The 12,028-nt window shown below is 40.6% G+C and overlaps 1 protein-coding gene across 10 annotated transcripts in view; it reads right to left on the bottom strand.

The window, feature by feature from the left end:
* Positions 1 to 3,388: 3,388 nt before the first annotated feature.
* Positions 3,389 to 12,028, bottom strand: part of pla2g7 (phospholipase A2, group VII (platelet-activating factor acetylhydrolase, plasma)) — an 80,432-nt gene continuing 71,792 nt past the window's right edge. For 3 of the 10 annotated variants that reach the window (XM_063037011.1, XM_063037003.1, XM_063036996.1), the window contains 2 exons: positions 5,163 to 5,311; positions 3,398 to 4,710 (listed from right to left, as the gene is read on the bottom strand). In XM_063037011.1, the coding sequence (XP_062893081.1) occupies positions 4,598 to 4,710; positions 5,163 to 5,311 (262 nt within the window). In that variant the 3' untranslated portion in view covers positions 3,398 to 4,597. Of the gene's footprint in view, positions 4,711 to 5,162; positions 5,312 to 12,028 lie in introns of those variants that run through there. The other 7 variants (XM_063036972.1, XM_063036962.1, XM_063036982.1 and 4 more) reach the window with 5 other exon arrangements.

A 12,028-nucleotide genomic window follows, 5' to 3' on the forward strand; every position in this document is an offset into this window, starting at 1 on the left:
GCGAATGTTGTTCCTTTATTCAAGAAAGGGAGTAGAGATAGCCCAGGAAATTATAGACCAGTGAGTCTTACCTCAGTGGTTGGTAATTTGATGGAGAAGATCCTGAGAGGCAGGGTTTATGAACATTTAGAGAGGTATATGATTGGGAGTGGTCAGCATAGCTTTGTCAAGGGCAGGTCGTGCCTTATCAGCCTGATTGAATTTTTTTTGAGGATGTGACTAAACACATTGATGAAGGAAGAGCAGTAGATGTAGTGTATATGGATTTCAGCAAGGCATTTAATAAGGTATCCCATGAAAGGCTTACTGAGAAAGTAAAGTGGCATGGGATCCAAGGGGACATTATTTTGTGGATCCAGAACTGGCTTGCCCACAGAATGCAAAGAGTGGTTGTAGATGGGTCATATTCTGTATGGAGGTCGGTCACCAGTGGGGTGCCTCAGGGAATTGTTCTGTGACCCTTACTCTTTGTGATTTTTATAAATGACCTGAATGAGGAAGTGGAGGGATGGGTTAGTAAGTTTGCTGATGACACAAAGGTTGGAGGTGTTGTGGATAGTGTGGAGGGCTGTCAGAGGTTACAGCGGGATATTGATAAGGATGCAAAACTGGGCTGAGAAGTGGCAGATGGAGTTCAACCCAGATAAGTATGAAGTGGTTCATTTTGGTAGGTCAAATATGATGGCAGAATATAGTATTAATGGTAAGACTCTTGGCAGTGTGGAGGATCAGAGGGATCTTGAGGTCAGAGTCCAGAGGACGCTCAAAGCAGTTGCGCAGGTTGACTCTGTGGTTAAGAAGGCGTATGGTGTATTGGCCTTTATCAGTCGTGGTATTGAATTTAAGAGTCAAGAGGTAATGTTGCAGCTATATAGGACCCTGATCAGACCCCACGTGGAGTACTGTGCTTAGTTCTGGTTGCCTCACTACAGGAAGGATGTGGAATCCATGGAAAGGGTGCAGAGGAGATTTACAAGGATGTTGCCTGGATTGGGGAGCATGGCTTATGAGAATAGGTTGAGTGAACTGGGCCTTTTCTCCTTGAAGCAATGGAGGATGAGAGGCAACCTGATAGAGGGGTATAAGAGGTATTGATCATGTGGATAGTCAGAGGCTTTTTCCCAGGGGTGAAATGGTTGCCACAAGAGGACACAGGTTTAAGGTGCTAGGGAGTAGGTTCAGAGGAGATGTCAGGGGTAAGTTTTTTAATTCAGAGTGGTGAGTGCGTGGAATGGGCTGCCGGCAACAGTGGTGGAGGCGAATATGATAGTGTCTTTTAAGAGACATTTAGATAGGTACATGGAGCTTAGTAAAATAGAAAGCTATAGATAAGCCTAGTAATTTCTAAGGTTGGGACATGTTCAGCACAACTTTATGGGTCGAAGGGCCTGTATTGTGCTGTACGTGTTCTATGTTCAAGAATACAGTTGGCCCTCCTTATCTGCGGGGGATTGGTTCCAGGACCCCCGCAGATACCAAAAAACGTGGATGTTCAAGTCCCTTATCTAACATGTCTCAGTGCGGTGGACTTTAGGATGCAGCGGAGCTCTGGATCTTATTTAACCTGTCTCAGTGCAGTGGACTTTAGGGCCCGGCAGAGCTCCAGACCTTATTTAACTTTTTAGCGCGTTGGACTTTAGGACCTGGCAGAGCTTAGGACCCGCTGTCCGTGGCATGGAAAATGATCACTATTGAAAATAAAGTGGAAATAATAAAGCGATCAGAAAGAGGTGAAACACCATCAGTCATTGGAAAAGAAGGCTACAGTTGGTCAACAATTGGAACAATTTTAAAGGATAAATTGAGAATAATGAAGCATGCGAAAGGCCCTGCCCTGATGAAAGCTACAATTATTACTAAGCAACGCAGTGGTTTAATTATTGAAATACATACATTTCTTAAGTGTTTTATATGCATAGAAAGGTAAAATATATACTATATACTATAGAGTGCTTAAGGAAGTAGCCCAAGAAATAGTGGATGCATTAGTGATAATTTTTCAAAACTCGTTAGATTCTGGACTAGTTCCTGAGGATTGGAGGGTGGCTAATGTAACTCCACTTTTTAAAAAAGGAGGGAGAGAGAAACCGGGGAATTATAGACTGGTTAGCCTAACGTTGGTGGTGGGGAAACTGCTGGAGTTAGTTATCAAGGATGTGATAACAGCACATTTGGAAAGCGGTGAAATGATCGGACAAAGTCAGCATGGATTTGTGAAAGGAAAATCATGTCTGACGAATCTCATAGAATTTTTTGAGGATGTAACTAGTAGAGTGGATAGGGAAGAACCAGTGGATGTGGTATATTTGGATTTTCAAAAGGCTTTTGACAAGGTCCCACGCAGGAGATTAGTGTGCAAACTTAAAGCACACGGTATTGGGGGTAAGGTATTGGTGTGGGTGGAGAATTGGTTAGCAGACAGGAAGCAAAGAGTGGGAATAAACGGGACCTTTTCAGAATGGCAGGCGGTGACTAGTGGGGTACTGCAAGGCTCAGTGCTGGGACCCCAGTTGTTTACAATATATATTAATGACTTGGATGAGGGAATTAAATGCAGCATCTCCAAGTTTGCGGATGACACGAACCTGGGTGGCAGTGTTAGCTGTGAGGAGGATGCTAAGAGGATGCAGGGTGACTTGGATAGGTTGGGTGAGTGGGCAAATTCATGGCAGATGCAATTTAATGTGGATAAATGTGAAGTTATCCACTTTGGTGGCAAAAATAGGAAAACAGATTATTATCTGAATGGTGGCCGATTAGGAAAAGGGGAGGTGCAACAAGACCTGGGTGTCATTATACACCAGTCATTGAAAGTGGGCATGCAGGTACAGCAGGCGGTGAAAAAGGCGAATGGTATGCTGGCATTTATAGCGAGAGGATTCGAGTACAGGAGTAGGGAGGTACTACTGCAGTTGTACAAGGCCTTGGTGAGACCACACCTGGAGTATTGTGTGCAGTTTTGGTCCCCCAATCTGAGGAAAGACATCCTTGCCATAGAGGGAGTACAAAGAAGGTTCACCAGATTGATTCCTGGGATGGCAGGACTTTCATATGAAGGAAGACTGGATGAACTGGGCTTGTACTCGTTGGAATTTAGAAGATTGAGGGGGGATCTGATTGAAACGTATAAGATCCTAAAGGGATTGGACAGGCTAGATGCAGGAAGATTGTTCCCGATGTTGGCGAAGTCCAGAACGAGGGGCCACAGTTTGAGGATAGAGGGGAAGCCTTTTAGGACCGAGATTAGGAAAAACTTCTTCACACAGAGAGTGGTGAATCTGTGGAATTCTCTGCCACAGGAAACAGTTGAGGCCAGTTCATTGGCTATATTTAAGAGGGAGTTAGATATGGCCCTTGTGGCTACGGGGGTCAGGGGGTATGGAGGGAAGGCTGGGGCGGGGTTCTGAGTTGGAGGATCAGCCATGATCATAATAAATGGCGGTGCAGGCTCAAAGGGCCGAATGGCCTACTCCTGCACCTATTTTCTATGTTTCTATATACTAAGACAAACATTTGACTAACTGACGCTAAATAATACTGGATGTACCTGTTCTGTCTTGTGTAGAAATCTGACTTAGAAGACGGCCTGTACTTTAAATCAATTCTAGATTACTTATAATACCTAATACAATGTAAATACTATGTAAATAATTGTTATGCTGTATTGTTTAGGGAATAATGACAAGAAAAAAAAGTCTGTACATGCTCAAACAACAAGTACTGGAGAGAGAACTTCTGGGTTTTCCCAATTGGCGTTTGGCTGAAACCGTGCATATGGGACCCATGGATAGGGAGGGTCAACTATATAAAATTGTGCTTTGCTTTGTATTTCAACTCCCCATAAATGGGTCCTATGGCATGTTCATGTTATATGTGGGTCCAGTGCAAAAGGTAAATATTTTGACTCTTAGGCTGTCAGTATTATTAGTGTCATTGCAGTCTGTTCCAAATGAACCAAGGAATTTGAGGAGGTTGCCTTGGACACACATAGTGAAAAGGAAAGTTTAATTTTTTAACCAACCAGCTGAACAAAGTTTTGTTGATATGCAAGGAGTGACCCAAATCTAATTAGAATTTCTATTAGGAGAAGGTAATGAGATGCATTGAATCAAGTCTGAAGTTTAGAAATCAACATAGAGTAAAAATAAATTCACTCTACAGAAACCTAAATTACACACTTAAAAGATTGGTAAAGTCATATTAAGGATGAAATTAAACTTCAGAACTGTGGTGCTACTAACAGAAAATCTGCATTATAAATGAGTGCATTATCAAAATACTGAATGCAATATTTCACCATCTGACAAGCTGTGGAAACTCAGGATATAAAAATGTTCACTCAAAATACAAATATTTGGGTAACTCTCACTTGCATCCCACTGTCCTAATACTAGAGTAATTGGACAATTTCATTATTGTCACATAATCTGAAACATGGATCTACAAACATCAAAATGAAACAAAATTATGGAGGTAATGTTTTGTATGGCTGACATTTGAATATGTTAAAACTGGCAAATGCATTGCACAACTGTGAATAGTAAATAGATCTACAATTACTGATTGTTTTTCTGTTGTGCACTTCAAAATGGCAGAGTCATTGTTTGGATTTAAAATTTAATTGATCCAGAGGAATGTTTGTGTCAGGTATAATATGTTCTCCTTTCCCATCAATTAGAGAATTCCATTGGTCAAAATCTTGCTGAAGACCTAGAAAATAAAATTTGGTGTTCAGATTAATTTACAATCAATTATTCAAGATAGAATTTTGAATCTTTGTTACAAAGGGGAATAATTATGGAATGGACTTAATCATTTAACCTGGGAAATTCCTTTTACGCAGATGCTCTTGTGATCCCAGATATGTTTCCTTTACACACTATGGTATTATTAAATTTGATGCCACTGATTTGCATGCATGGTATATCAATCAGGAAAAAATTGAAGGTATTTAAAAGATAAATTTCATACAAGCACGATCAACAATGATGACATATACAAACCACTAAAAATATTTTCCCTGCAGTTTTTTGATTGTAGGAATCCTGACCATTATCTTGTGTCTCCATTATCCATAAAATAGCTAGCTATCTAACACCTGGAATTACAAAACAATCATGACTCAGTTATCTATTTCAATATTAAATGTCTTATTTACTTACTCAAGTGTCTTTGCATGAATGCTAAAGCAGCCTTATTGCTTATATCGATTGCTATATGGGGATCTATAGTTCCTTTCAGTCCAAATATCTTTCCAAGGAAGTGGCCAGTCAGAAATGTAAAATCGGGAAAGCTTTGATGAACTGTTCCCCTATGAAAAATAAAGAAAATGAAGCAAATTAAGGTTTATAATGCATTACTTGTGTGTTCTATGTAGGAAACTGAGGAAAATAGCTTGTAAATTTATTTTGTAGTTCTCAAATGCATTTAAACTCAAAGCTAATAATTGTAATCCTCTGTAGTACTTAGTACTGTTCACTATAACTTAAGTATTATTGTGCAAGTGACTTGATATAGTTCCAGCTGAATGAGAACCACTGGTGAACATTACATCTTCAGGATGGCCTTTACCATTTCTCTACAGCAAGGAATCTTCTCAAATAATTCAAAATATACTGAAAGAAAATTCTTAAAGGATTCCATAAAAAGCCGATTTTGAATTCTAAAGTGTCAAATGTATAATGGATTCCAATTAATTGTGCCACTTATTTGGGACAGGAGCCTGTTGCTGAATAGTTTCTAACTAGCATCAGTCATGTGAACTTGCATAGCTATTAGACACTACCCCAGGGGTGGCCAACCTTTTACATTGCATGCGTCAATTTTTTCATGCACAAGTTCAGATGCGCCATACAACTCTTGTACCCCCACAATCCTTGTAAAAATGTTAATATAGAACTCGTGCGTGAAAAAATTGACGCATGGAATGTAAAAGGTTGGCCACCCCTGCACTACACAATGCTCTGAGCTAACGAGTGTTAATTCGCATCAACTGTGCTTGTTCAAAAAGCAATACTTTTCATCACTGACAGTTGGTGAAAAATAAGCAGTAAAACAATTCAGAACTGTTTTGCTTGCTTCTGTTTCAAACATTCAAGCTTGGAGATGCCAGAAATGGTTGGGAATGAAAGTGAAACAATTAAACTACTCCAAGTTAAGGACTATTAAGAATTTGAAGGGATCAGCAATCATCTTGAATGTTACAGTGAAAATGAAGTTTCAGTGGATGCAATCATTAAAGGAATTGTCTGAAGGTAGTCCACTAGGTGTCTGCTGATTTTGTTCATTTACAGTCAAAAGAACATGGCATATACTGGATGAATTCCTCTAACTTGAACTAATAGCTTTTTAGTACTATATTGGTAGTGTTCTAATTTGTTCTGTATTTCATTTCAGTGCGTAATTTATTACCCGGACAGTTTTTTTGATACTTTTTAAAACTTTCCATGAAATTGAGGCAGCTACTTAATTGAGCTAAAATGTACTGGTCCCATGTGTTCCACAATTAACTGCACTGTATTTGCAATTATAATTTGAATGCTGCGATATGATCCTATTTATTCCCTATATCAGATTGCCTTTACAAAGTAATTGACATTATTTAGCCTTGAACTACCTTGGAAGAGCTGACCATTTACTTCAGGAAAGATGCTGGTGCATATGCTTGTGTCTACGAGTGATGTTGATGCTGGAGAACCTTGAGTTGTCAGGAGTGAGCATCACCAATACCCCATCCTCATCCAACCATGTAGAGGCCACAGCCAGGAAAGGAAGAGGGAAGAAGTGGGATGAGGGGAAGGAATACAAGCTGGTAGGTGATAGGTGGTAAAGGACTGAAGAAGGAAATGGATAAGAAAGGAGAGTAGAGCATGGGAGAAGGGGAAGGAGGTGGAACAAGAGGAAGATGAAAGTATGTGAGCAAAAGAAAAAGGGCAATGAAGCCAGAATGGCAAAATAGAAGGGGGAGGGGGAAGCAAGAGAGAATTCAATATTCATGCCATCAAGTTGGAATATGAGTTGTTGCCCCTCCAGCCTGGGAGGGAAAGATGTGGTGGGCTCCTATTGAAGATGATGGAAGTTACAGAGAATGATATGCTGGATGTGGAGTCCCGTGGGATGGTATCTTTGGTATGGTAAGGGGATATTTATCCCTGTTGTGATGATGGAAATATGAATTGAGGGTAGATGTCCAGAAAATGGAGGAGATGCACGTGTGGGTAGAATTGATAACAGAGGAAGGCAAATCTGTTGTTTGAAGCAGGACATATCAAATGTTTTGGAATGGAAACCCTCATCCTAAAAATAGATGCAGTAGAGATGCAGGAATTGAGAAAAGGGAATAGCATTCTTACAAGTGTCAGGGAGGAAAGAGGTATACTCAAGCTGTGAAAGTCAGTAGATTTATAAAAGATATCAGTGGACGGTGTCTCCATTTCTGGAGATTGAGGAAGGGCAGAGAGATGTGGACCATGTAAATTTGAAGGCAGAATGAAAGTTGAAGGCAAAGTTGATAACAAACTCAGCATGGGTGCAGGAAGCAGCACCGATGCAGTTGTCAATGTAGTGCAGAAAGTTGGGAAGTATTACTGGATTCATAACTGGAGTCCCTACAGGTGCCATGGCTTCACACTGGGTTTGAAGAAAGAAGCCAAAAGTGAAATTATTGAGAGTGAGGACTAGCTCCACCAGAGGAGGAGGGTGGTGGTGGAGAGGAATTGGTTAGAGCTGATGTCTAGAAACAAGTGAGGCATTACTGATAAAGGATAGAAGAACATAGGGACTGAACAACATGAGTAAAAATGAGGCAACCAGGGCCAAGGAACTGAAAGTGGTTAAATGACCAGGCTGGGATGGGCCGAATGTCTTGTTTATGTTATGTAGTACTCTATGAACCTGCAAGACAAGATTTTTACTTTATCTTGGTACATGTAACAATATACCAATTCCAGTGTACCCCATTACCTGCTTATTCAAGAATGTGATCTGGGATATTGAACATTAAATTTTCAAAATATGGAAGGTAAAAAAAATTAACAAGATTATAAAGTTGTGTACAAGCCAAATGGGCTTTCAAACTTATTGCTCCATTGGATTTTTAAAAAATATAGATTAAGGGAATAACTAACATTAAGATTGACAAATAAGGAGGAAACACAAAAGTAAGTTTTGAGCTGTTTTGTCTACGCAAAATGCCAAAGAAAAATAATATCTGAAACTTTTCATCAGATTAAACAGGATCATTGGAGAGTGAAGCAATTTTTTTTCAGAGATTAGAATGTTCAAGTTGTAAAATGCAAAGGGAGGAGAGGAAAGAACAGAAGGGAAAAATCTGAGGTTATGTCACAGGACTGATGGTGTAAGCTAAACAATAACATGAGTAAAGAAACAAACAACTGATCTTGAAAGAAGTGTAATTGTGAGTACAAATGTAGGCATCAATATTTGATAGGAGTGTAAGAACATTCTTAAAAGACTGGCAGTACTCAATGCAAGTACATCACCCAGTTCAGAAAGGGTGCATCTTAGATTACTGAAGGAGCAAGTGTGGCAATTGTAGAGGCTTGAAAAGGATGTGGCACAAGAACATGGGTAATTTTCAAATCTGATACTTTATCTAATTTTAAAATGGAAGTCCAGCAAATACAGACCACCTGCCTCTAAGTTGTGGGGTAATTTATATCATGATACAGAACAAAATTAATTGAGTTATATGGGCATTTGTTCAGTTCTGCGCAAAATCAAGTTTCACCTATCCACAGAATAAAACAAAATTCCATAGAAATCAGGATGTCTTGACTTTACAGAAACTTGCTATAACCAAACAGCTTTTTTCGCTTCTGCAAAGAAGCGAAGCCCTAATTAGCTTTTACTGTTATTTTCACTGGCCTAAATTCTCAGTGCCAGAGTTAAAATTCATTTGTCACCATTACTGTTCACCTTGCTCCACCTCATTTTAAAAAATCTCCTCTGAACAGGATTTTTTTTTTCTTATTATTGGCAGTGCCTTCACTCATTTCGGTCCCATGTCCTGAAATTCTCTCCCCAGTTCACTGCTAGTTGAACTCAAAATTTACCTCAGACTAAGCATTTAGTCACCCATTAAAATTTTGAGAGTTTATCTCACAAACAGATTTAATGATTGCTTAATAAATGAACAGATTTAAAAAAAACATAATTCATCATAAGGAAACACAAGAGACTGCAGATGCTGTAATCTGGAGCAATGAACAAACTGATGAAGGAACTCAATGGATTCAGTAGTATCTTCAGAGGGAAAGGAATCGTGTTTCCATCTTTCATCCACTTGCCTCCTTCCCCCAGTTCCAACTCTCCCTCCCACCGGCTCCATTTGCCTATCATTCCTTGCCTCTCTTCATACACTTAAAAACTTCCTGTCGCTATCTCATCTTTCTTTATACTGGCTACTGTCTCTCTATTCTCTTCCACTATAAGGTCTTCATCCAAAATGCTGACAATTCCTTTCTCTTCACAGATACATCCCACCTTGCTGTGATGCTCGAGCAGTTTGTTGTTTGCTGCTAAGTGGATGCAGTGGATATTGCTCAAGTTCTCCACTACTTGATCTGAATTTATTAATATAAACCAAGTTACATCTCAAAGTGTTATGTGTTCGTCAGTTGTATCGATGTATAAGAAGAAATGGCATTGTTTAAATATGTGTGCCAAATGACCAGATATACCCGATGATTTGATTTTAGAGGTGTTGGTTGAGGGTCAACTATGGTCAAAGCACTCATAAGACAAATCTGTATTTATGCTATTGCATAATGTGGCATCCTTCATGCCATTGGGTTAATGTTTCATTGAAATGGACTTTGCCTCTAACAGTGTAGATTTGGCTCAGTTCTATAGGCTAGCTGCATTTAGAATCAGAGTCAAGTTTAATAACACTGGCATTATATCATGAAATTTGATGTTTGGTGACAGTAGTACCTTGCAATACATAATCAAAACTACAAGTTGCAATAAGTATATCCCGTATTAAAAAGAAAAATAATTCAGTAGTCAAGGAGGGGGTGGGGGAATCACTGAGGTACTGTTCATGGGTACATTGTCCATTCTGAAATCTAATAGCAGAGGCGAAGAAGCTGTTCCTGAAATGTTAAGTGTGTCTTCAGGCTCTGTAACATCTCTGCTGGGTGTCCTTAATGGTGGATACCGCCTATTTGAGGCAAAACCTCTTGAAGATGTCCTGAATGCTAGGGAGGCCGCTGCCCATGATGGAGCTGGCAGAGCTTACAACTTTCTGCCGCTTTTTCTGATCCCGTGTAGTGGCTCCTCTATACCAGATGGTGGTGCAACCAGTTGGAATGCTCTCCACAGTAAATTTGTAGAAATTTGAGTGTCTTTGGTGACATACCAATTCTCCTCAAACTCCAATTTAAATATAGCCACTGTCATTCATTCTTTGTAATTACATCAATATGTTGGGCTCAGGATAGATCCTCAGGATGTTGACATGCAGGAACTTGAAACTGCTCACCCTTTCCACTGCTGATCCCTTGGCTTCCCATTCCTGAAGTCCACAATTCCTTGGTTTTACTAATGTTGAGGTTGTTGTTAAGACACCACTCTGCTAGCCAATCTATCTCACTACTGGACGCCTCCTCATCCCCATCTTAAAGTTTGTCAATAGTTGTGTTGTCGGCGAATTTATAGATTGTGATTGACCTGTGTCTAGCCACAATCATGGAGCACTGGGCTAAGTACGCATCCTTGAGGCCACCATGGTATCATGGGCACAATCCTCCTCATTGTCAAGTACATCTTCAAGAGGGAGTGTCTTAATGATGGGTGCCTTCTCCTTAAGGACTGTCATCATCTGGGACATACCCTCTTCTCATTATTACCACTGGTGAGAGGATACAGGAGTCTGAAGACCTACACTCAGTGCTACAGAAACATCTTTTTCCTCTTAGCTATCATATTTCTGGATGATTCCATGACACAATCTCATTATTCCCTTTAACATGTATTATTGATGTATTTAGAAATTTATAGTAATTTTGTCATTGCACTGTACTAGTTGACACGAAAACAACAAATTTCAAAAAGAGAATGATACTAAACCTGATTCTGATTTTATAAACTGGTGTCCGTGCACAAAGTTGCTCTTTGGTTTACCTATTCCTCTGTTAATGAGGTGAGGTGAGGTGAGAATGATAGGCCCATCAGCAACTCAAGAAGCTTGACACCATCCAGTACAAGGCAGCCCACTTGATTGGTACCCTTTCCATAAGCATCCAATCCCCCCACCATCAAACAGTTGCAGCAGTGTGTACTATCTACAAGATGCACTGCAACAACACACCAAAGTTCCTAAGGCAGCACCTTCCAGACCCACAACCACTATCATCAAGAATCCTCTGGTCAGATCACCCGCCTGTGCTACTGGTACCACGTAACCCAGTACTACCTGTCGCATGGTTGGGTTGGGTGGTCAGTGACTAAACCCGCTCCCCCACCAGGCTTGCCTGGTGAGGAGATTGGCTAGACACCCTGCAGAACAAAAAACAAGACCTGTCAAAGGGCGGATGAACCCTCTCATAGGGTCAACGGCCATCTAGCAAACACGTGCCGTGAAGCGCAGAAAGGGCATCCCTTTCATCGAAGCTTGGTCTGGCCATTCACTGCAACAGAACTTCCCCCAGCCGTCTTGGACCCCACCATGCCGCTGGATCTGGGAGGGGATGTCGAGAGGGTGGGTCTGGACCTGTGCAACCCCCTACTCACCTAAAATCCACTCACGCACACGCTGTTCCTTTCTGAGGAGTGGGATACCACCCCACTAACTGACTGAAAGGAACTATCATTATCCTATGGGATGGATAGCCAGAGAGAGATCATCGAGAAGGGCAAGAAGAGCAGATACTAGGGAACACCACCACTTTAAAATCCCCCTCCAACTCACTCACCATCCTCATTTGGAAACATATCGCCGTTCCTTCATTGTTGCTGGGTCAAAGTCATGTAATTCCCTCCCTACCAGCTCTGTGGGTGTACCTAC

This window comes from Mobula hypostoma, chromosome 2 (assembly GCF_963921235.1).
Source record: "Mobula hypostoma chromosome 2, sMobHyp1.1, whole genome shotgun sequence".
Lineage (NCBI taxonomy): Eukaryota > Metazoa > Chordata > Chondrichthyes > Myliobatiformes > Myliobatidae > Mobula > Mobula hypostoma.